The sequence below is a fragment of the Tursiops truncatus genome, chromosome 12 (genome assembly GCF_011762595.2).
Source record: "Tursiops truncatus isolate mTurTru1 chromosome 12, mTurTru1.mat.Y, whole genome shotgun sequence".
NCBI classification, from domain to species: Eukaryota; Metazoa; Chordata; class Mammalia; order Artiodactyla; family Delphinidae; genus Tursiops; species Tursiops truncatus.
The window spans coordinates 31,133,455-31,157,721 of record NC_047045.1 but is presented as its reverse complement, the minus strand read 5'-3'; the positions used below and the strand labels follow the sequence as shown (position 1 = coordinate 31,157,721).

The following is a 24,267-nucleotide window of genomic DNA, read 5'->3' as shown; positions in this document are numbered from 1 at the left end:
GTTTCAGTGTTTAAAAAAACTTGTTAGGAAATACCAAAAAAGAAAATATATATAAAAAAACCCCACAGTTCTTCTGCCCAGATTCAGTAACTGTTAACGTTTTGGTGAATTTCTTTAGACAATCAGAAACATTGATTGAACACCTTCTCTGCTCACTCACTGCCAGGAACAAAACAGAGCCAGACAGATGTGGGTCTTGTTCTTTGAGTTTTACAGGCAAGCCTGGAAGAGGGCCGTGAGATTGCAGGTTGCATGTGCTGGCAGAGGGGAACACCTAACCTGTGGGGCTCCGAGAAGTCCTCCCAGAGGAAGTGACTTAACTGGGACCTGAGGTTTGAGTGAAGCTTTAGTTTGGGTAGGAATGGTGGAGAGAGAGTACTACGTGCAAAGGTGAAACCATGAGGTGAGATCTTGGTGTTCTAAGAAGTGAGAAAAGCCCCGGAGTGGAGAGAACAAGCTGTTGAAGGGCCACAAGCTTTGGGATTTCATAGAGCTCTTAGATTTCTCAGAAGCAGACCTTGAGAGGACTGTTCCTCTACCAAAGGTTTGTTAAGGAAGTGCTCCTGAAGAAACTGGTAAGGAGTGGGGAAGATAAGGGAGTGGGGAAAGCACTGTAGGGAAGGGAAGAAATCAGGCAAGGATGCAAAGTCCTGTGAAATCCCAGTCAGCCTGGAGGCACAGTTGCCCGGGAGCTGGGCTCTGATGTTCCTACCTGTCTGTCTTGGGCTGTGGGCTGGGGGAGTAGGAAGGGGAGATGGAAGTCTTCCAGGCACATGCCACTCTCAGGATGAAGAGGAGGCTCTGGGAGCCTATGTAGTTCTCTGTAGAAGGCTGCGGGTGGGAGCCCTTAGGAGCAAGCCCGCACAACTGGGACATGGGCACCAGACTTACCAGGAGATCTAAGCAGAGCACAGGTAGAGAAAGTCAACTCCAATAAACTGGTAAACATAATGGTATAAACATAATGGTATTGATAATAAAAGAGAACTGATATAGGGTTCTCAGATTAGTTACTTTGCTACCAACATCATTTTTCATCACTATCATTTCATAAAAGAAACCCCAGTTTATACTGAGAAATTAGCATGCTCAGAATCTCGAATAAAGAGCGGTTGGCAACTTACGTGTATATGTGTGCATATCTTTATATGTACCAATGTATTCTTTATTTTTCACATTTAATCATGGAAAGCTCTATCACACACTGTGGTTTAGGAACCACTGGACTGTACTGCCTATTACTTTAATTAATTGCATACTGTTTTATTTCTCCCTTAGGAGTTAGCAAATAAGAGAGTGTGTTGGAGTAGCTCAGGAATTTATGGGAAATGAACTTGTCCCAGAACATTTAAAATTTAAAAGCAATCTTTCTCCATTTTGTCTGATTGCATTTCTTTGTTCAGTGAGTGAGGTAGGAAAGCTACAGGTAGTTCTGTAAGATCTCAAAGTCGTCTGACTTCGGGCCTAGTGCTCTACTAGGAGAAAAGAAAAACGGTAGTATAGAGTGTCATGGTTCTGAGTATAAGATCTTAACAGATGCTTGTGTAAGAGTCAGAAAAAAGGCTAGTGCAGGGTTACACATGGGAAAGAGAGACAGAAAAGAGGAGGAAGAGAATGACAAATTGAGGTCATATTAAGGAAGCTGACTGGAATGAAGCTATTTGGGGATAAAATTTAGTGGTATGGATATTTTTTTTTTTGAGTGTTGAAAGCATTTTCACTACAGAATATTGAAGTTAAGAAGGCAGGGAGGAAGAAAGTGGCCGTCACAGAAAGAATTTGTTGCCAAAGGAAGTTGCTTAAGCAGTGATTTCACGAATTGGTCATAGTCTGGTCCCCTTGACTTTGTGAGTCAAGAAGCATGATTTTTTCATTTAAGTCAGAAATGATCAGACCCTTTATCGGTTAGTTCTTTTTAAAGCAGATGCCACTTTGTTAGTTACAATTAGAGACAGGCTGGGAAGCAGGGAGTGAGTAGGTATACCTATTAGAGTACTTAATTTTATTCTAGTTTGTTTTCCTATTCTATCCCTTCACTTTCAGCAGGTAAAATGGAACAGTGTTGGCAAGAGAACTTTCTTTTTGCTGGTTACTAGTTGTGCTTACTAACCAGGGGGAATTTTGGTTATAGGGAAGCTCTTTGCATCCATGTGCCTGGCTTCCAACCTGAATATGTTAGAAAACTTGCTTTTTCCGGTTTCTATCGATGAACATCTCTCTTCCTCTCTTGTCTACCTGCTGCTTCCTGGGAGCCCTAGAGAGATGTTCTCAGTGAGTAACAACAGGTCAACAGTTACAGAGACAGAGTGCTTTGTGTCCAAGCACTGGACATATAGTAGGCATTCAGTGCAATCAACAGAAGGAGAAATAAGTGGGCTGGTAAAGAGAATGCTGGTTACTAACCCAGAATTAAGGGCTCCAAGTGCAGACAAAGTGCAGCCTGATAGGGATTCTATGCCGAATTTTGCGCATGATACTGTAGATTTAAAATACTTACAAAGGACATTAGTGTTTGTCAGATTTGTCCAGTAGATGAATACGGTGTGTGGGCATATATAGTCAGCACATAAATGTGCAGACTACAAAGGCCATGACTTAAAGCAGTTTAATCTCATCAACACTGTTCTGGGTCTAGAGGATTAAGAGTCAGGGCTATCTCATGGAAAATTGTGTGTGTGTGTGTGTGTGTGTGTACACACATGCACGCACACGTGCATTTGCTTGTATTTGCTTATTTTCACTGACTAGCTTTTTAAATTCTGGCATTAATTTTCTAGAATAAAAAGAGATTGGCATAGGAAATATAGCCATTATTTTATAATAAACTTGAGTGGAATATGTAAAAATATTGAATCACTATGTCACACACCTGAAACTATTCTAATATTGTAAATCAACCATACTATAATTAAAAAAAAAGATTGACATATTCTGTTGTTGGGTAAAGTAGATATCTTTCTCTTTCTAACTTTAAAATAATATATTCTAGTTCTATTAGAATTTTAAACAAAAACACCTAAATACAGATACCCCCAAATCAATTTGTTTTGGTCTCAGAGTTAATTTAATTCAACTGGCCACAGATCTATAAAATAATTTTTCCATCTTTTTACCACTTTTCTTTATTACTTCTTAGGCTATCAAGAAAAATCAAAATAAAATATAAATAAACTAATGATACTTGAATTTTTTTATGTTTAGACATTTAAAACTATTTTTAATAACTGATAAGGTTTGATATTTTTCAACTTTAAGTATGCTATCATATTTAAACATATATGTATAACTAAATATATAAAGTTTATGCTATATAAAGTCAGAAGCAAAAATGATGCTAACATAGCATTAAACATTTAAACATGCTAGAAATGTTAAGGAAGTCGTTTTAAAGCATCATCTTAACCTTGTCCTTTCTGCAAGGTAGAGAGAGAGAGAGGACTTTAGTGGATTAATACATTATTACGGTAGAATATTTCTGCTCTAATCAGTGCTTGGCAAGGGACCTGGCAGAGGTGATTCCTATATTACATTTTCAGTGTTTCTGTTAAGGCTCATAAAAACTTCTAATTGAAGCTAAACAATAAGATAGGCTGGTTTAGTCCACATGTGTTGTGAACCAGTACAGGCAGTTATTTCACAGGGTCCTGAGTGGTCCTTGTTTCGTGGACATGAGACATTCCTCCAGCATCATTTCATGTCATTTTCCAGCAGCAACAAAAGGATGAGTAAAACCACAGTTTGAATTTTCTAATACCTTCCACCATTTACCCCAGCATTCTTGGAAATGTACTGTCCAAAACTAGGAATGCGTTTTCCCACGAACATTGTTTTAAATGTTTCGTACTTCTGTTCCTGTATGGCTGTAGCTCTATTTAACTGTGGATTTTCAGTAGAGTGTTCAAATCAATTCCATTGTTAGAAACCCTAAAGATTTTTGCATTTAGGCTTTAGGGGCACTTCTTAGGTCTAGGCTGGCATTCCAAATTTGCTTTTCTGCCTTGTCACAGAAAGTGAGAAGATGCCCAGCTAGCTTTCCTTTCCTCCTCAAATCTGCCGCAACCTGCTCTGTTCCTTAGAACTCTTCCCCTGCCTCCCAAGATTGGATGTAGAGAGGGACCAGTCTCTCCATTCCTACTTTCAGGTTGTCTCTGAATACAAATACTCACAGGTTCTTTATATGTTTGATGGGTTTTATTCCTAGTTTTCAGGAGAGAAGTAGCAAATCTAACAAATATGGGGTGACTATAAGGGTTCTGTTAACTGCAAAAGTCCTACTGTTATGGTTAATGATGTTTACTGGAATCCCGTTGAGTTTCTGCCTTATGCTTTTATTCCTAAACGTAGAAATTAACCAAACTTCCCTTCTCCTGAGAGTGGTGCTATATGCCTTTCTTGCCCCCATCTTGGCCTAAAGACCATTATGGTACTTGTATGTCGATGACTTCTATAGTCTCAGCTCAGATTTCTCCCCTGAGTTTCATACTCTTTTGTCTATTTCAGTTCCCTAAATGCCTTGCTGTAATCAGTTTTTACCTGGATCTCAATAGGCCATTGGCTTATCAAGAAAAAGAGGGAGAGGACTCAAATCAATAAAATTAGAAATGAAAATGAAGAAGTTACAATGGACACTGCAGAAATAAAAAGCATCATAAGAGACTACTACAAGCAATTGTATGCCAATCAAATGGACAACCTGAAAGAAATGGACAAATTCTTAGAAAAGTATAACCTTCCAAGACTGAACCAGGAAGAAATAGAAAATATGAACAGACCAATCACAAGTAATGAAATTGAAACTGTGATTAAAAATATTACAACAAACAAAAGATCAGGACCAGATGGCTTCACAGGCTAATTCTATCAAACATTTAGAGAAGAGCTAACACCCATCCTTCTCAAAGTCTTCCAAAAAATTGTGGAGGAAGGAACACTCCCAAACTCATTCTATGAGGCCACCATCACCCTGATACCAAAACCAGGCAAAGATGGTACAAAAAAACAAAATTACAGACCAATATCACTGATGAATATAGATGCAAAAATCCTCAACAAATACTAACAAAGAGAATCCAACAACACATTAAAAGGATAATACACCATGATCAAGTGGGATTTATCCCAGGGATGCAAGGATTCTTCAATATACGCAAATCAGTCAATGTGATACACAATATTAACAAATTGAAGAATAAAAACCATATGATCATCTCAATAGATGCAGAAAAAGCTTTTGACAAAATTCAATACCCATTTATGACAAAAACTCTCCAGAAAGTGGGCACAGAGGGAACCTACCTCAACATAATAAAGGCCATATACGACAAACCCCCAGCAAACATCATTCTCAATGGTGAAAAACTGAAAGCTTTCCTCTAAGATCAGGATCAAGTCAAGGATGTCCACTCTCACCACTGTTATTAAACATAGTTTGGGAAGTCCTAGCCACGGCAGTCAGAGAAGAAAAAGAAATAATAGGAATACAAATTGGAAAAGAAGAAGTAAAACTGTCACTGTTTGCAGATGACATGATAGTATACACAGATAATCCTAAAGATGCCACCAGAAAACTACTAGAGCTAATAAATGAATTTGGTAAAGTAGCAGGATACAAAATTAATGCACAGAAATCTCTTGCATTCCTATACACTAACAACGAAATATCAGAAAGAGAAATGAAGGAAACAATCCCATTCACCATTGCAATGAAAAGAATAAAATACCTAGGAATAAACCTACCTAAGGAGGGAGAAGACCTGTACTCAGAAAACTATAAGACACTGATGAAAGAAATCAAAGATGACACAAATGGAGAGATATACCTTGTTCTTGGATTGGAAGAATCAGTATTGTGAAAATGACTATAGTACCCAAAGCAATCTACAGATTCAGTGCAATCCCTATCAAATTACCAATGGCATTTTTTACAGAACTAGAACAAAAAAATCTTAAAATTTGTATGGAGACACAGAAGACGCTGAATAGCGAAAGCAATCTTGAGGGAAAAAAATGGAGCTGGAGGAATCAGACTCCCTGACTTCAGATTATACTACAAAGCTACAGTAATCAAGACAATATGGTACTGGCACAAAAACAGAAATATAGATCAATGGAACAGGATAGAAAGCCCAGAGATAAACCCACACAGCTATGGTCAACTAATCTATGACAAAGGAGGCAGGGATATACAATGGAGAAAAGACAGCCTCTTCAGTAAGTGGTGCTGGGAAAACTGTGGACAGCTACATGTAAAAGAATGAAATTAGAACGCTCCCTAACACCATACACAAAAATAAACTCAAAATGGATTAAAGACCTGAATGTAAGACTGGACACTATAAAACTCTTAGAGGAAAACATAGGAAGAACACTCTTTGTCATAAATCACAGCAAGATCTTTTTTGATCCACCTCCTAGAGTAATGGAAATAAAAACAAAAATAAACAAATGGGACCTAATGAAACTTAAAACTTGTAAAGCAAAGGAAACTACAAACAAGACCAAAAGACAGCCCTCAGAATGGGAGAAAATATTTGCAAAGGAATCAACAGACAAAGGATTAATCTCCAAAATATCTAAACAGCTCATGCAGCTCAATATTAAAAAAACAAACAACCCAATCCAAAAATGGGCAGAAGACCTAAATAGACATTTCTCCAAAGAAGACATACAGATGGCCAAGAAGCATATGAAAAGCTACTCAACATCATTAATTATTGGAGAAATGCAAATCAAAACTACAATGAGGTTATCACCTCACACCGATTAGTATGGGCATCATCAGAAAATCTTCAAACAACAAATGCTGGAGAGGGTGTGGAGAAAAGGGAACCCTCTTACACTGTTGGTGGGAATGTAAATTGATACAGCCACTGTGGCGAACAGTATGGAGGTTCCTTAAGAAACTGAAAACAGAATTACCATATGACTCAGCAATCCCACTATTGGGCATATACCCAGAGAAAACCATAATTCAGAAAGACCCATGCACCCCAATGTTCATTGCAGCAGTGTTTACAATAGCCAGGTCCTGGAAGCAACCTAAATGCCCATCGACAGATGAACGGATAAAGAAGATGTGTTGCATATATACAACGGAATATTACTCAGCCATAAAAAGGAATGAAATTGGGTCATTTGTAGAGACGTGGATGGACCTAGAGACTGTCATACAGAGTGAAGTAAGTTAGAAAGAGAAAAACAAATGTATATTAACGCATATATGTGGAATCTAGGAAAATGGTACAGATGAACCGGTTTGCAAGGCAGAAATAGAGACACAGACATAGAGAACAAACATATGGACACCAAGGGGGAGAAGCGGGGAGGAGAGGGGGTGGTGGTGGTGGTATGAATTGGGCGATTGGGATTGACATATATACACTAATATGTATAAAGTAGATACCTAATAAGAACCTGCTGTATCAAAAAAATAAAATTCATAAAAAGTAAATAGGCCATTCGGGCAATGAAATGAACTGACAATATATTGGAGGGGAAAAAGTTTGATATGATTAATAAGCATATGAAAACATTTTAAGTGTTATTAGTAGTCAGTGAATTATAAATTATGTCACAGAGACCTGGGTCACTGTGAAATTAGAGATTATTTTTAAAAATAAAGAGTGCTTTCAGTGGTCATTCTTATATATTGTTGGCATAAGCTTCTTTGAAAGCAGTTTGTAGTATGTATTGGGAGACTTAAAAATGTTCTTAATCTCTGACATAAAATCTTTATGTAAAAGTTCTGCTAGCTAAAGTAAATAAATAGAAATAGAAGTATTTATTGAAGTATTTTTGTCTGTGTTTTTAATTTTCTCTGTTATATTAGAAAACAATATTAGAGAAATGGTTATTTATGCCATATATTGGAGAATATTATATATCTAATGATGCTATGTTACAAAGAATCTTTAAATAATTTTGGAAACTAATTTTTTAAGAAGACCTATATAAAGACATGGAATATGCGTTAGGCCTTGAAGAAAAGATGGGCAGATAATTGTAGGTTAGGCATTTCATTGGGAGGGGAAGACAACATGAGCAAACACCTTCGTGTGGAAATAAGTTTATTATCTGGAAAGTAATGATTAACCTGGCTGAAAAGTAGAAGTTCATTTTGAAGGAATAGGAGAAAATGTTATTCACCTGTTACGTGTTAGCTACTTGCTAGGTACTGAGGATACAAGGATGACTAAAAGATGACAATAATGGAAACTTAGGAGAAGGGCATATATGAGACAATTTCATGAAAACTCTGATAAAATTTAATGACTGGATAAAAGAAAATCAAAGAAAATGATAGTTTTGGGACTTCCCTGGTGGTCCAGTGGTTAAGACTCCGCACGCTTCCAGCGCAAGGGACACGGGTTTGATCCCTGGTGGGGGGATCTAAGATTCCACATGCCGTGTGCTGTGGCCAAAGAAAAATATAATGAAAGTTTTGAATTTGTATGGCACCAGTAACAGAAACAGAGAAGGAGACCTTCGTGAGGCAAGGTGAGAAGTTTAGTTTCCCCAGTTGGTTTAGGGTATGCACACAGGAGTGCTTTCTACTGTGTGCGTTAATACTTCGTGTTTATTACTTTATCTGTAAAACTGAGTGTTGTTCATGTACCGCTGACTACCTATTCCAGTTTTGAACTTACCAAAGTGAAATCTGCCAGAAAGGACTTTCTAGGGAGTTGTAAAAATAATTTAAGTAGTAAAAATATCTTAAGTAATAAGGTCTATGGCATTTAGGTTTAAAATTATTTTCATGTCCTGGAAACAATTCTTGGTTTGATCCTATCCACCTTGTTGAATGCTTTTGCTTCACACTGTAACGTATTGGGCTGGGCCCCTAACGTTAAGGTAACAGTAAATCTCATTCTAAACTGTATTATAGGGAAGTTTCTTTCTTTGGCAGATGGGAGATTCTTTGGTCAGAGAAACCTACGAAGGTGAATGCTTCCCAGGCTCGCCAGTTTAAACCTTGTATTAAGCAGATAAATTTTCCCACAAATCTTATACGGCTGGAAGTAAATAGTTCTCTTCTGGATTATTACACTGAATTAGATGCCGTTGTATTACATGGTACAAAGGACAAGCCAGTGCTTTCTCTCAAGACTTCACTTATTGATATGAATGATCTAGAAGATGACTATGAAGAAAAGAATGGATGTGGAATGGACAATCTGAACAAAAAGTTTAGCAGTATTGCCCTCAGGGAAGGGACAAGTAATGGATATTTTGATAAACTACCTTATGAGGTAAGCCAAAGATATTCAGTAGCAATATTGGACATACTATCATTTTAAAATGTTTAGATGTTAATGTTTATTTTGCTAGATGTCAGAGAAATCGGAGCATTAGCAAGGTATACATAATCTGATGTATTGTGTATCTTGATTTTGGAAAGACTAGACAAAATTGTGTTCAGTAACTTCGCCACCTTTGTTTTGGATTTGACTTTAGTGATTCTGGATAAACTATTAAATATAGGTTATTTTATCACTGATTAACAATAACCAAAATACATAAAGCAATGATAAATTACACTCCACTTTAATTCATAATTACACAGTGTTAATATGGGCAATATGTGCTTAACTTGATACCGGTTATATTAAAGATGATTTGCGGGCTTCCCTGGTGGCGCAGTGGTTGAGAGTCCGCCTGCCGATGCAGGGGACACGGGTTCGTGCCCAGGTCCGGGAGGATCCCACGTGCCGCGGAGGAGCTGGGCCCGTGCGCCATGGCTGCTGGGCCTGCGATTTCGGAGCCTGTGCTCCGCAACGGGGGAGGCCGCGGCAGTGAGAGGCCCACGTACTGCAAAAAAAAAAAAAAAAATTTGCTATGAAAAATAAGAGTATTAATTAGACCGTGAGAGAAATGCTAATTCTGTTTAATAGTGCGCAGTTTCTCCAAGTGTCATATACTCTTCTATACTAACTCTATTCTATACTCTAACTAGCTATGATTTTTGGTCTAGGCAGGTATAGAGTGCCTTTTACCTAAAGTCTTGTTTTCAGTGTGTCACTGCAGGGGTGTTTCCAGGGTATATTTAGCACTCCTGGCTCCCAGGCATCGAATGCCATTAGCACACCCCCTGGGGTGGGAGTAGGGCCAGGCATTCCTTCCCCTGCTGAGAAGAGCTGTGTGTGGTTAAAAATAATATAATCAGATCTTTTAAAGAAAAATTTTATAAATTTAAACTTTAACCAGTTCAACTATCCCCCTTCCACACTGGTGGGTATTTCAGGTTTCATTGTAATAATACAAGTAGCTTAACTTGCATGGAGCAATAAGGTAGCCTCTTGAGTGCCTAACAGGAGCTATAATGCCTGTTCAACATTTCACAATTCTAATGCTATGGTACATCCTGTGAAGTAGCTAAAGTTGCCACATAAAGATAAATTTAAGGATCTAAGGTAATTCAGTCAGTAAGCCATGGAACCAGGATCCAGCCCAGGCCTTCTAGGTCAAGTCTTGTGTTATGGAAGGAAGCTTCATAGGTGGACAAGACACCCTGGCCCTTAGAGGGAGGAGGGAGGAAAGATGGAGGAGCAGCTGAGCTGGGAGAGAGGAGCGTGGGATGTTGACAATGTTGTTCCCTGGGGCTTCAAGGAGGGTCTGTCCTGGCAGCAATGGCAGCAGCTCATCTGGAGAAAGCTCACTTCCTTGATTCTTACCCGTTTCCTAAAACTACAGTATAGAGATTTAAATTCAGCAAATGTATTTTAAAGAGTTTGTTGAATTTTATCCAGACCTGGTAAAATGCTTAACATGTCACATTCAAATGAATAACGGGAACTTCAGGCAAAGGGAAGAGAGTGTCCAAAGGTGAGAAGAAGTGAAACTGTGTGACCTGTTTGGGAACTCCAGTATTTCACTGTGGCTGGAATAGGATTTGATAGCAGAAGCTGCAAGAGATGAACTTGGACACAGGCTCAGGGCTGCCTCGGTGCATCACTCCATAGGCCACCATCACACAGATGACAGTGATTGGGACATCCCAGCCCTGGCAGTGCACAGCCCACCCTGCCACGTTGTAGAGGGCTCTGTGGGTTTTACCGAGAGGTTTGCATTTTCTCTCTTCAGCCAGTGGTCTTCAGGCTGCTGTGTCTCTAAAAAATTTGTTCTAAAAAATTAGAACAAATCCAAGATAATACCTATAATAATTTCACACTCACTTTCTTGTGTTCTCTGAATTCTTCATATGCTTTTTTTAGTGGGAGAAAAAGATGTGGAATAATAGCATTCCAGAAATTATCCATAATATGCAGGCATTTTTGCACATGCTTTGTCCCACAGTGAGAATGATTGCCCAGGTGTTTGGCCTCATGTAAAGCTTGTTTTTCGTATGTGTCATGGTATGAAGAAGATTGTGAACCTTTTCTGTAGTCAGTAGGGAAACATTGAAAGTTTTATTTACTTTAAAAGAAGAATAACAAAATGAGATTTCTTTCTTAGATTATTCTGTTGGTAAATGAAGAATAGACCAAAAGGAGGTCAAGGTGGGAAGCAGGGATACCAGTCGAGGAGCTACTGCAGAAATGTAGGCAAGAAGTTATGAAGCTCTGGGTACTGGAAAGTTTGGAAAGGAGGTAAGCCGGAGAAGTATTCTAGAGATGCAGAAGGTAGAAATCAAAGTAACTATTGAATGTGGACATGAAGCAGAGCATCACAAGGACTTCTAGGCTTCTGGTTGAAATGACCTGGTGGATGGATATGCCATTAATCATAAACCAGTGGGTGAAGGTGGAAGGGTGCATTGACTTGGAGGTGCCTGTGATTCATCAAAGCCAACTTCTCTGATTGAGAAGTTGACAGTAGGCAGTTGCTCTTTGAGTTTGAAACGCAGGAGGAAGGTCTGAGTTTACATTTGTGTGAGTCATCTCAGAAGAGGAGAGGGCTACCATGGTAGATGAAACTGACCAGGAAAACTGAGGGTGTGAATAAAGGGCCAAGAATAGAATTCTGGGATTACTAACATCTAAGAGTCCAGGAGAGGAAGACAAGTCAGAAAAGGCACTTGGGACAAGAATGAGATTGTCTTAAAAACGATAGGAAGCTAAAGAGGTATAGAGAACAGAAAATGGGTGTGGTCGGCCATACCGCTGCAGAGAGCTCAGTGACAAGTGCCCACTGGTTTTGGTCATCGGGAGATCTCTGATAATCCTTTACCAGTATCAGTTCAATGGAACTATGACCATAGGGTGAGAGATGAGAAAAACCTTACCATATCTGGTTAAGGCATCAAGGAGCGGGGAAGAAGCAGAGACAAAAAGTGCTCTCTGAGCATAAGCAGAAAAATATTTCTATTAATATCCACCAATCATGGGCAAGACTGTCCACCAATAGTGAATAATACTTGGCATCCTAACACTCCACCCCTTCGTGTCACACTCAATAAGGCATATCAAAATGAGGAAGAGTATGAAATTATTATAGATATTATTTGCTCTAATTTATCTTTTAAAAGGAGAAAAGACGAGTGGCAGAAGATGTAGCAGGGTGGGAAGGTTTCTGTTTGTGATGCAAGCTGGGAGAGATTTCACTATGCTTTTATGCTGTAGGGAAGGAGCCAATAAAGAGTAAAGGCTTCCAGTACATGCAAGGGGTTTAATCAATACAACAAAATCACATAGACGAAACCGAGAGATAGAATCAGTCGTCCTGAAGGACATTAATTAGTCATGATGAAAGCAGTACAATGCATAAAGAGTTGATGCTGCAAAACACTGAATGATCTCACAGTGAGTAAAAAGAGAAACTCTTTTTTTAAAAGTTGCCTAAATTATATAATCCAAGTTATTTAAAGGAAAAAAAAACCCCACATTTAAATATGTCAAGTGACATAATGTTTCCTTAGTTGAAAATAATTGTATTATGAGTGGAGTGTGTTTTGAGGGCAGATCAGCTGTGTTTTGAGACATACAACATCCTACATACAACATGGTGTCAAATGGTACTTTAGGCTAGGATACCCCCATATAAAAACATCTTCTGACAGACACTAGATACTAGATGAGTAATAATTAATGGGTATTATCTTGTGGGCCTAAAACCTGTTCTCTTTTGCTTAATCAGAATCCAAAAGTGCTTTTTCACATGCCAATGTCATGGTCTCAATAACTTCATTATTCTTCTTCTACTTGGATATTTGCTGAAAATATAATATTAAGGATCAGAAAATGTTTTCACACAATATACATCTTTTAATAATGGTGACTTTGGAATGATGCCAGCAATTGCTGGGAGTTATTTAAATTATAAATCATCTGGAAAAAAGTAAATTATTTATCCTCTGATACATGGATATATTTAACTTTTAATGTCTCTTTGCACTAACTGCTTAAAAATTTTACTGAAATAGCTTTTAATATTGTAGTTAAAACAACAAATTTTTAATTCATTCTACACATATTTAAGGTCCTACAGTTGCCAAGCCCAGATTCATAGGTTCTTTCAGACATTTAAGAAGTGATCAAATCCTGTATTATTTAAACTCTTTCATAGCATAAAGAAAAGGGAAAGTTTTTAACTTCTTAGTGAAGCTGTTATAATACTCTAGCATATAAAAATAAAATTACAGACCAATTTTACTTCTGCAAACAAAATATAGTGAATAGAATTATTTAAAAATATAATACAGGGGCTTCCCTGGTGGCGCAGTGGTTGAGAGTCCGCCTGCTGATGCAGGGGACACGGGTTCGTGCCCCGGTCCGGGAGGATCCCACATGCCGTGGAGCGGCTGGGCCCGTGAGCCATGGCCGCTGAGCCAGAGCGTCCGGAGCCTGTGCTCCGCAATGGGAGAGGCCACAACAGTGAGAGGCCCGCGTACCGCAAAAAAAAAAAAAAGAAAAGAAAAGAAACTCAACCTTCTCTCTCATCTAAAGATTTTTTTACCATTTAGCAAATATTTGATTTTTTTTTCTTAGTATTTCTTGGTTCAGAATAGGCTATTTAGCAGTGATTCTTTGAAAATTAGTTTAGGAGCCCCCGACTGTTCACCATTAAGAAAAAACAAATCTTGAACTAGTTCAAAGAAACTATTTTAATTAGAGATAAAAATCTTTTTGATTCCTCCTCCTTAATACTTTTTTGTATCTGTTAGCTACTCCCTAGTCACTGCCAGTTGCCTTAAGCAGGCCCCTGATTCCTCTTTCTTGGAATCTACAGTAGCCGCCAGGCGGGTTTCCCTTCCTGCCTCCGGTAGTGCCCCCTGCAATGATCTTTCTAAACCATAAATATGACTCTGTCACTCTGCAGTTACATAAATCCCTTCAAGACTCCTCATTGCTTTCAGAATAAATCCAGGCTCCTCGGTGAGGCTCTCTGTGATCAGTCCTTACCACTAACTAATCTTTCCTCTCCCCAGTTTTGCCTCTCACTCTTTAAAGCTGAGCCTTGCTGGTCCAAGTCCGCTTTCACTGAGGTTAGGCCTGTGTCTTGTGTTAGGCTCTAGTAGCAGTCTATGCGTCTATCCAAGCTATTAAAACATATCATCGTACTTACCAGTCCCCACTGGACTCTGGAAACCCTGAAAGTGGGAGCTCTTCTCACCAGTGTTTGACGTGTAGTCGATGTTTAGTAAATGTTAAGTATGTGAAAAATTGTATTATTCAATAGATTACCAAAATATACCTTTGCACTGTAAAAAAAAAAAAAATAGTCGACAGGAATTGAATATACTTCGAATGCTCTTGAAATGTAATATATATAGCCTTATGTATGTATGGTTACTACTGATTTGGATAATTCTGTTGAATTATTTAGTATGTGAAAGTATTGTTATAAAATGTGTGATACTGTTATTCTTTATTAGATCATATCATATGCTTCAAAAAGTGATATTGTTTTTTCAGTCTGGGTGATCTTGGTTTCTCTGTTTTATGTAGCTCATTCAACTGATTCTGAATCATCTGACACTACCAGACCTGTGTAGATTAGCACAGACTTGCAAACTACTGAACCAGCATTGCTGTGATCCTCTGCAGTACATCCACCTCAATCTGCAACCATACTGGGCAAAACTAAATGACACCTCTCTGGAATTTCTGCAGCCTCGCTGTACTCTCGTCCAGTGGCTTAATTTATCTTGGACTGGCAATAGGGGCTTCATCTCTGTTTCAGGATTTAGCAGGTCAGTGCCAAGCCTTGTTGAGGTTATTTAAATCAGCAGGCTATACTTACTATGTAGTAGTTTCGATAATAAAAGTTTGGAATTATATATCATGTACTTTAGATCATGTTCAGAGTGCTTCTGCTGACAAAAGTGGATGAGTTAGTTTCACCACCCTCTTCAGCTAGACTTCACAAGATGGAGGGAAATTATGCCCTTTACCTCATATTTTTAAATCCCAAGGAAATTTCAACAGAGCTCCTTTTTTTCTTTCTCATATTTTCAGCACAGATGATTAACACATTCTAAAAACTATTTCCAAATCAAAATCTACCTCCCTAATGTGATTTGTCAGAAATGGAAAACAATTTATTATAGAACATTTTTAATTAAATCTTAATTACATGTGCAATACATCACCCAAATTTAGAAGCTCATTTAAACTAATTATGTTGAAAATGCAATTGCATGTTAAATAGGCGACCACACTTGCAGACCTGCCCAGGTGTTTCTGCTCCTTTCTATTTAAGCATTTAGTTTCCTTACTATTAAACGTCACCTGTTAAACATTTGAAAGCTTGCACGAGTACATATTCATTTAGTAATGCCATAGTCATTTTTCTTGTGAAACAAACAAGTGTTTTTCTCCTAACCTTGATGGTTATTCTCATTGTATGTTACAGTATAATCCGTTTCATTAACGAAGAAGTAGACACTTTGGGGAAATTACCTGTTTGTTTGTTTGTTTGCTTGTTTTTTGCGGTACGCGGGCCTCTCACTCTCGTGGCCTCTCCCGTTGCGGAGCACAGGCTCCGGACGCGCAGGCTCAGCGGCCATGGCTCACGGGCCTAGCCACTCTGTGGCATGTGGGATCTTCCTGGACCGGGGCACGAACCCATGTCCCCTGCATCGGCAGGTGGACTCTCAACCACTGCGTCACCAGGGAAGCCCTACCTGTTATTTTTGATTAACAAATAATCTCCTATCCTGTTTTTAGAAGCTAAAATGAACTACAGCCCTCCCTGCACATATCCCCAGTGGATACATTCCTGAACGGTGGTTTATGAATTAGAAATCTGTATTTTGAGCTTTGTTCCCCTTGACTTAAAGTATAAAAATAAAGATGCAGTTCCAGAAATAAATATTTGATACCATTAGATTCAGATGAAGTCATGTTTGAAATAGCACCAATGTGTTCAAAATGCTAATATTGATAGTTTATGCATCAAAGTAAAAAATAAACACAAGCAGTAATGGCTTATAGCACATGTTGAAACCATGGATGCACTGAGTTTCTTTCTTTTCTGCCAGAAATAGAGCCAGGGGAAGGGGTTCTTAGATAAAACATGATGGGATTGTGGGTCAGAGTCTAAAGATTTTACAACAGGCTATGTATACAAAATTCTTTTTTTATTATGTAAATTTGCTTAAAAGGGGATATATATATTATATATATATAGTAGAAAAATTAGGCATTTCTTTTTGGCAGTGTGATTTTGGTAAATTTTTACAGAATCCACATTTTGAAAATTGCTGGATCTTTGACAGCTCTCCAGTGGAACACAGGCTTAGTCCTTTCTACTTCTTTTGCTGCAGACACACACACTTCATTGGCTAATTTTCCTCGCTATTAATGGGACCAAGAAGAACTGAAGCTAATGATGACTGTGGGTATTGAGAGCATACACTATAGATCATAAACCAAGACTAACTGACTCTGAGAGCAGATAGAACCATTGGTATCAGTAAGCATTATTTTACATTATAAGGACTTTTGGGTGTTTTAATCCCTCATAGCTCTTTTTTCAGTGTTTCCCACCATTAGGAACTTACTGTTTGTTTTCACTCTTGGTGTGTAAGGCATTATGGTGAGTGTCGTGGACCATGTAAAGAGATAGATAATATAGTTCCTGCTACAGAAAAGATAAAGATATAAGAATAAACATTTAAACATATCCTTCCTATATTTTATAAATAAAATAACAGGGAGGCAACTAATGAGTTAAAGAAAATATTGGTAATGAATGACTGAAGTCCAGCTTCTTTGCCAAAATGTTGCATATAACCATGGTATAATGAATAAAATGTAGAGATAGTATTAAATCAGTTTTTAAAAACTTTATGTAGCTTCTTCGGGTGCATGAGCAGAAACATAAGTTGTGAGAAGAAAACTTCGCGATGCTATTGTTAGCATTTTAGACATGTGATGGATAAAGATCTTCTTTTATGAGGTTAAAGCTCCAATCTACTTTCTCACCAGCAATTTCTCTTCCATTTTCAGTTCAGCCATTTAGTTGCCATGGGGCTGTTTAAATAATCACAAAAGTACATACATGAATTTAAGTTTTCCTTATTTCACAGGAGTATTTCAGCCAGTAAAACCATAAATAAATCTTGATAGCATTCCTTTAAGTATAGTCATTGTTCTCATTAAGAAAATAAAAAGGTTAAATAACAGGGAGAGGGAATCTTTTCTGGGTGGGAGATACTGGAGTTTTGCCTCCTGATTGCCGTTGGCCCCCTTGACCCGACTGTTGAATTGATAGTCATTATGGCTTATAGGCAGCATTCCCAGAATAAACGATAAATATTCATGGCTTGATTATTAATGAATAATCTATGAGTAAGTGTGGTCTATTTTTGCTCATTACTGTGAAGAAGACTTACTTGTAATACTTTAAAGAAAAAAAGTACATTTTTAAAATAGAGAGCAATGATGATGAGCTTGCTTTTTTTTTTTTAAAGAAGATGTTGGGGGTAGGGGTTTATTAATTAATTAATCTATTTTTGGCTGTGTTGGGTCTTCGTTTCTGTGCGAGGGCTTTCTCTAGTTGTGGCAAGCGGGGGCCACTCTTCATCGCGGTGCGCAGGCCCCTCACTATGGCGGCCTCTCTTGTTGCGGAGCACAGGCTCCAGACGCGCAGGCTCAGTAGTTGAGGCTCACGGGCCTAGTTGTTCCGTGGCATATGGGATCCTCCCAGACCAGGGCTCGAACCCGTGTCTCCTGCATTGGCAGGCAGATTCTCAACCACTGCGCCACCAGGGAAGCCCGAGCTTGCTTTTTGAGTAAGTCTTTGGGAAAAGTTTGATATAGTTTATTTTTGTTACCTAAAAACCTTATCTTCACAAGCTGGAATTGTTTCACTGGATCTTAAAGAACCTAGGAATTTATTTTATTCAAAATAACAGGGAAATTGGAATAATAAGAACTTAAAACTTTTAATCAGTTATTAAAATCCTATTCTATCTACAGATTTGTGATTTGTAACTTCAAGTACTGCTCGTTTATATCATTACTCATTAAAATCACATCTACTGTAATTCCACTTTTCTCTTATAATACACTTCCCTAAAGTCTTGGATATGCCTTTGCCTCCCTGCCTGTTGGTGCTCTGAGGCTTAATTATATCATTCTGATGTTCAAAAGTCTTAGGTTCTATTTATTTTTCCTCTATCGTTTTTCTTTAGGTAGTTGCTCAAAATAATCACCTTGAACTCCACCTCAGTTATGTAGAGATTCCTATCCCTCACCCTTCTACTTGTTCCCTTCAGAAAACATTATTGGATGCTTTCTAGATTTAAGAACTTGATGTTTTGACACAGAGCTACAGTTTTATGGAATAGAGAGCTTTTTGCTTATTCATATATGTGTTTATTCAGTTGCCTGCCTGTGTTTTACACTGTTGTCTCTTTTAGATGGTCAATTCCTAGAGATTAAAGACAATTTAAGACTTTCTTTTCTACTTCCTTCTACCATTGCTAGATAGTACCATACACAGTTAAGCAAGAAGTTTTGTTTTTAATGACTTTATTTTGGATCGGCTATAGTAAATAATGCTCCAGCTATTTGGGATTAAAATTATCTTAAATATACTGTCTTATAAAACTCAAGTGAGGGTCAGCTAACAAAACATGAGATTAGCAATCAGAAACCGTGGGTATTTATACCTAATTCTCCCCTTTACCTTGATACTTCAGGCAGCTTGTAAGGATTAGTGCCTTTTATTTTGTGATGAATAAACTCAGATTAAATCATTCATTCATGTGATGTTAATTATTTTAGGGTGCAAGTTAGCATTTAGTAAATTACTTTTTATGTACTTATATTAATCTGGACAAATGAATTCACCTCATAAAGATAAGCAATTTATTTCTCTCTCCAGAGACTCCATTTCTCGTAGCAAGAGACCTCGTTTGGGATTGTTTATCTGAACTTAGGTCTTCTCTTAATACCCTCAATATCAAGAAATACTTGATGAGAATTCATAACATGGTATGAACAGGCTGCAGGAAGTATACAAGCTATAATTCTCCTTTCAAGTGACCAGTATCACAATTGAAATGAATAAATAGATGACCAAGACAAAAACATGTATGTAATTATGCGTTAAAATAAAACTTTATGAGGAGCATTAAGGAAAGAAACCAGAGTTGTGTTCAGCTAATTAATTGATTCTGCTGCTAATTCTGCCTTCTTGGAATGGAAATATGAAAAAGTAGGTACTGTAGATCTTGTAAGTTTAGGAAGAGAGACTATGGGGATATTGACCAAATAATCTCAGTAAAAATATGCAATATATAAAAAAGAAGAGAGAGAGTCATAAAGGTAGATAAGCATGATCATTATCTTTATTGTGCTTCCAAATTTTTTCATTCATTCAATCAGTTTGGGATGTTTTCTAATCTATTAACAGTTGGCTTTCTGGTGATTTACTTTCTATCTTTAGAAGGGAAAAGTTCATTAATGAGAGCAAAGAGAAAAGAAATGTCAAAGTATTCCAAGTCCAATACCAAAAAGAATTGTAGAACAAAGTGCTTTGCCAAATAATGAAGACCTTCAGGAGATAAGATGCCTCAAGATTTTAAGTTTAAGAGTTAATATACTCAGTTAACTTTTGTAATCTGCAAATAATTTTAGAAGTATCAAATCAAAATAGGATACTCCAGATCTCTGACACCCTACATTCATTTCTAGATTGCTAGCTTATAAATAGTGAAGAACTAGTCATAACTATGATGTATACTCAGAGTAAGGTAAAAATGTTAATTTTGTCATATTTCTTAGGAGTTTGACCCTCTTAAGGGAAAAATTCTCTGAGTCCATAAAACTTAGTTTGTTCCAGAGTAGAGGAAATTGAAATTCTTCAAATGAATTTTCACCATTGGAAGATTTATTCAACAAAGTCATCCAGTGTTTTTTACGTGCCTGACATCATGCTAAGTACTGGGTACACCAAGAATCTGTTTCAATTGCCGAAGGATTTGAGGCACCTTATAAAACTCAATGTAAACGAATCAGTATGTAAGGAAACTGGTTAACAGAAAAATAAATTATGGTTGAGAAATAGGTGAGCCTGAGTTCAGTTCAGTATGAAGAAGGTATGTCATAATGTGGTACACGCTGCCTCCCTTTGAAATAGATCCTGAGTCTGAATATTGAGCACAACATTCAGTGCCACCACCGGATCCAGTGCACCATCCTCTCTTCCCTGAATGTGGTCGTGGTGTCCTGAGGGTCCCCCTGTTTTTACCCCTGTTCTCTTTCAGTCTGTTCTCCGCACAGAAACCGGAGTGACTCTGTTAAAAGACAAGCAGGTTGTGCCACACCTCTGCTCAGCACCCTCTGATGAGTGAGGATCCCATCTCCCTCAAAATAAAAGCCAGTCCCTATAGGACACACACTCTGAACTGCCCCTTACCTCTCTGATCTGCTCCCCATGTCCCTCTCACTTTGAGCCTCCTGACACTTCCGTACCCTAGGCATCGTCTGAGCTGTCCTGCCTCAGAGCTGTTGCGCTTGCCCCTCCCTTTGCCTGGAGTGCTGCTTCTCCAGGGAACTGCTTTGCTCACCCCCTCACTTCCTTTGGGTCTTGATTCACCTTCTCAATGGGGCTTCCCTTACCACCCTGTCTACCTTTGACACTTCCTGTTGTCCTTCTCTGCTTTTATTTTCTCTTTGGCACTTTTCACTCTCTAATATACCATTAATTTTACTCATGTAATTGATTTGTTTATGATCTACCTCTCCTACCAAAATGTAAGTAAGCCCCATGAGAGCAGGAACTTTGCTTTGCCCACTGCCATCTTCCAAGTGCCTAGAGTAATGCCTGGGTAATAGTTGGAGCTCAATAAACATTTGTTGAGTGAATGAATTAAGGTGCTTGATGCAAACTGGCAATTTAGCTACTATAATACAAAGGACACAGCAGTGAGACAGGTCGGAGGAATTTAAGGAGGGAATAGGGAGAGTACTGTCTGAGAATTTGAAGGAAGGTGAGGGCGGTTGTGTGAAATGCCACAATAAATCAGGTAATACAAGGACTGGAAAGAAAGGCCGTTTAATTTGGCATTTAAAAGGAAAGGATGAATTTAGGGAGAGCAGAACATACGCTGCAATGGATTAAGAATAAAGGGATGTTCTTGGATGTTTGGGTGTAAATAAGATGTGTGGGCTACTGAGTTATTTGCAACATTTAAAATAAATTTGTAGCAATTACATTTTTTAATTGTTGTTTGAATGTGTGTTGGCCAAGATTTCACTTTTATTTTAATGTTCGTGGGGTACTTTGGTCTTTGCAAACTGCTTTCACATTGTGGGATGTTCAAAACCACAGTGTGGCGAATGCTGTTAACATATTTCTAGTCTGCCTTCTACATCTCAGGAAATGCTGAGACTTGGGTAAATGCCTTTTCCAAGGTCACATGCTAGGAAATGGTGGAACAGGGCAAAATATCCATCTTTTGACTTAGAAGTCCAGTGTTACTTCCTTTACTTTCATAAGTGATTGATTGTCAGTTTTATTTTGCATGTGTATTTGTAAGCTAATAATTAAATCATGTAGCAAAAAGATGCAGCATAAATAAAATAACAGGATGTGACTGATGTGACACTGAGATGGGCAAGAAGACGTCAAGAGACCTGGACGGGGATGAGTGGTGTGCTTGTTTAAGGGATAAACAGGCGCACCGCTTGTTGATAAAGTTTCAGGGATATGAATACTTGTAGGCTCACATTTTACTTTTATTATCAGATGATGATTATGGAAAGGCCTGTTTTCCCCCCATCTGTAACGTAATGAAGATAAATATTGTTATTACTACTCTGATAAAGGGTTTTGTGTCCTCCACATGAAGTTATTTCTGTGTATTTTGTGTGAAGCTGCAATTGAATATCTTGTAATAATTTCAACATCAGTCTAGGCATTAAATAGTATCAGTTACAAGGAACATATCTCAACAGTAGAGTGAAGCCAACCCAGAAATTTTCTTAGTTGAGAGGAGGCTAGTCTGATTTGTTTTCAGGTCATTTAGAGATGACACTTTGTGTGCCACATTCCAAATAAATTATCCAGTCCTGAATGGGTACTGTTAAGGGAGACATAACTTCCAAGAGTTTAGAGTTTTGTTACGTTTTGTTTATTGGCTCTCCCAGCTCAGATGTGAATTACAGGTAAGTAGACGAAAAACACCCTCTGCTTTCTTAATTTCCCACTTAGCAGTAGCTGACTTTTTATGTGATGTGAATCCATTTTATCTTCTTAGGTTGATATATGTTAGCCTACCCGTGCCTGTTTTGGCATGCAGTAAATGAGAATTTAAGTGAAACAAGTTTTTAATTTTCCCTAATAGAAATCTATTCTTCTGAAGATGACTGCTTAGAGTCGATATAATTCCAAAGTACTTGCAAAAAATATCTTTTAGTTTTATGCAGTTCACATGGAACATTGTTTTTACAGGTTTCTGAAGGTCTGTGGATCTGAATTAGTGCGTCTTGAATTATCTTGCAGCCACTTCCTTAATGAAACTTGCTTGGAGATTATTTCTGAGATGTGTCTAAATCTACAGGACCTCAATCTCTCATCCTGTGATAAACTGCCGCCTCAAGCTTTCAACCACATTGCCAAATTATGTGGCCTGAAACGGCTCGTTCTCTATCGAACAAAAGTAGAGGTAAGATTTCCACCTCTGCTAGTGTTAATAGCCAACCGAATATTTAGTTACCTGTAATTGCTCATAATAATGTGATTTCTGATTTTCAAATAGTTTAAGTATATGATGCAACCAGACTATTCTAAAATCACTAGAGCTGGCTGATTCAGTCATTTCAGAATTAGTCTGTTGTGTTGTGGGTTTTTCTCATTTTAAGAAAACGTTATCCTCTGTGCTCTTAGAATTTTTGTCATGCTGTTCATGTTTGTAGGTAAAGAAACAAGCAATGGGCTGAGGTGAGCCGAAATGCTGGCAGGGAATGAATTAGAGAAAGAGGTGGGAGGAAAGTATGTAGGAGAACATTTGCTTGGAGTGGGAGGAAGCAAAGTGGAGTTTATCCAGGACCAGACTTTGGAGTTAAGATCCCTAATACATAGTTTAGGAGTCTCATTAAAGAAAAATATTTATTGATCTGCTTGCTTTTTTTCACATAGCTCTAGGACATCTTACCAGGTCATTACATATACTACCACCTGACTGTTTTCATTTTATTTTTTTATTGGAGTATAATTACTTTACAATGTTGTGTTAGTTTCTACTGTGGAACAAAGTGGATCAGCTATATGTATACATATTACATTTTACCATAATCTACTCAACTGTTCCCCAAATGGTCAACATGTCGGTTTTTCCAGCTGTTTTTCTTTTACAAACCATCTAGCGATAACATTATTTTGCACAGAGATTTATATGTACCGGTTACTATTGCTATTGGATAGAGTTCTGTAAGTGGTATATCTGGTCACAGTATGTGCCTGAGCCCCTGTGGTAAACATCCACTTACTGCCATATACTTGTTTCCTCTACTCCAGTAATGTTGGCCTTCTTTCTATTCCTTGAACATTCTGATCCAGTCCCAGCTCACAGCTTTTTCTCCTCTGCCTGTCTGGAATATCCTTCCAGCTCATTACATGGCTGCCCTCTTCTCAACTCAATGTCCAACTTAAATTTTTTTTTTTCAGAGATGGCTTCTTAGACATTGATAAAAGGTAACCCTCCCCCCTCCTTCTAGTTTGCTTCTGTCATATCACCCACAGTGTATTTTCTTTTTAGCAACTTTATCTCTATGAGATTATCTTATTGGTTTTCATACTATCACCTGTCTCCTCACATTGGGATATAAGTTTCATGAAGGTAGGACCCTTGTCTGTCTCTTTCATTGCCGTGTTCCT

At 38.0% G+C, this 24,267-nt stretch overlaps 1 protein-coding gene across 3 annotated transcripts in view; it reads left to right on the top strand.

Moving 5' to 3' along the window:
* Nucleotides 1-24,267, top strand: part of FBXL4 (F-box and leucine rich repeat protein 4) — a 67,609-nt gene that overhangs the window by 19,283 nt on the left and 24,059 nt on the right. For 2 of the 3 annotated variants that reach the window (XM_019929457.3, XM_019929456.3), the window contains 3 exons: nucleotides 8,906-9,248; nucleotides 14,883-15,127; nucleotides 22,843-23,056. In XM_019929457.3, coding sequence (XP_019785016.2) covers nucleotides 8,906-9,248; nucleotides 14,883-15,127; nucleotides 22,843-23,056 — 802 coding nt within the window. The remainder of the gene's footprint in view (nucleotides 1-8,905; nucleotides 9,249-14,882; nucleotides 15,128-22,842; nucleotides 23,057-24,267) is intronic. The other variant, XM_019929458.3, reaches the window with a different exon arrangement.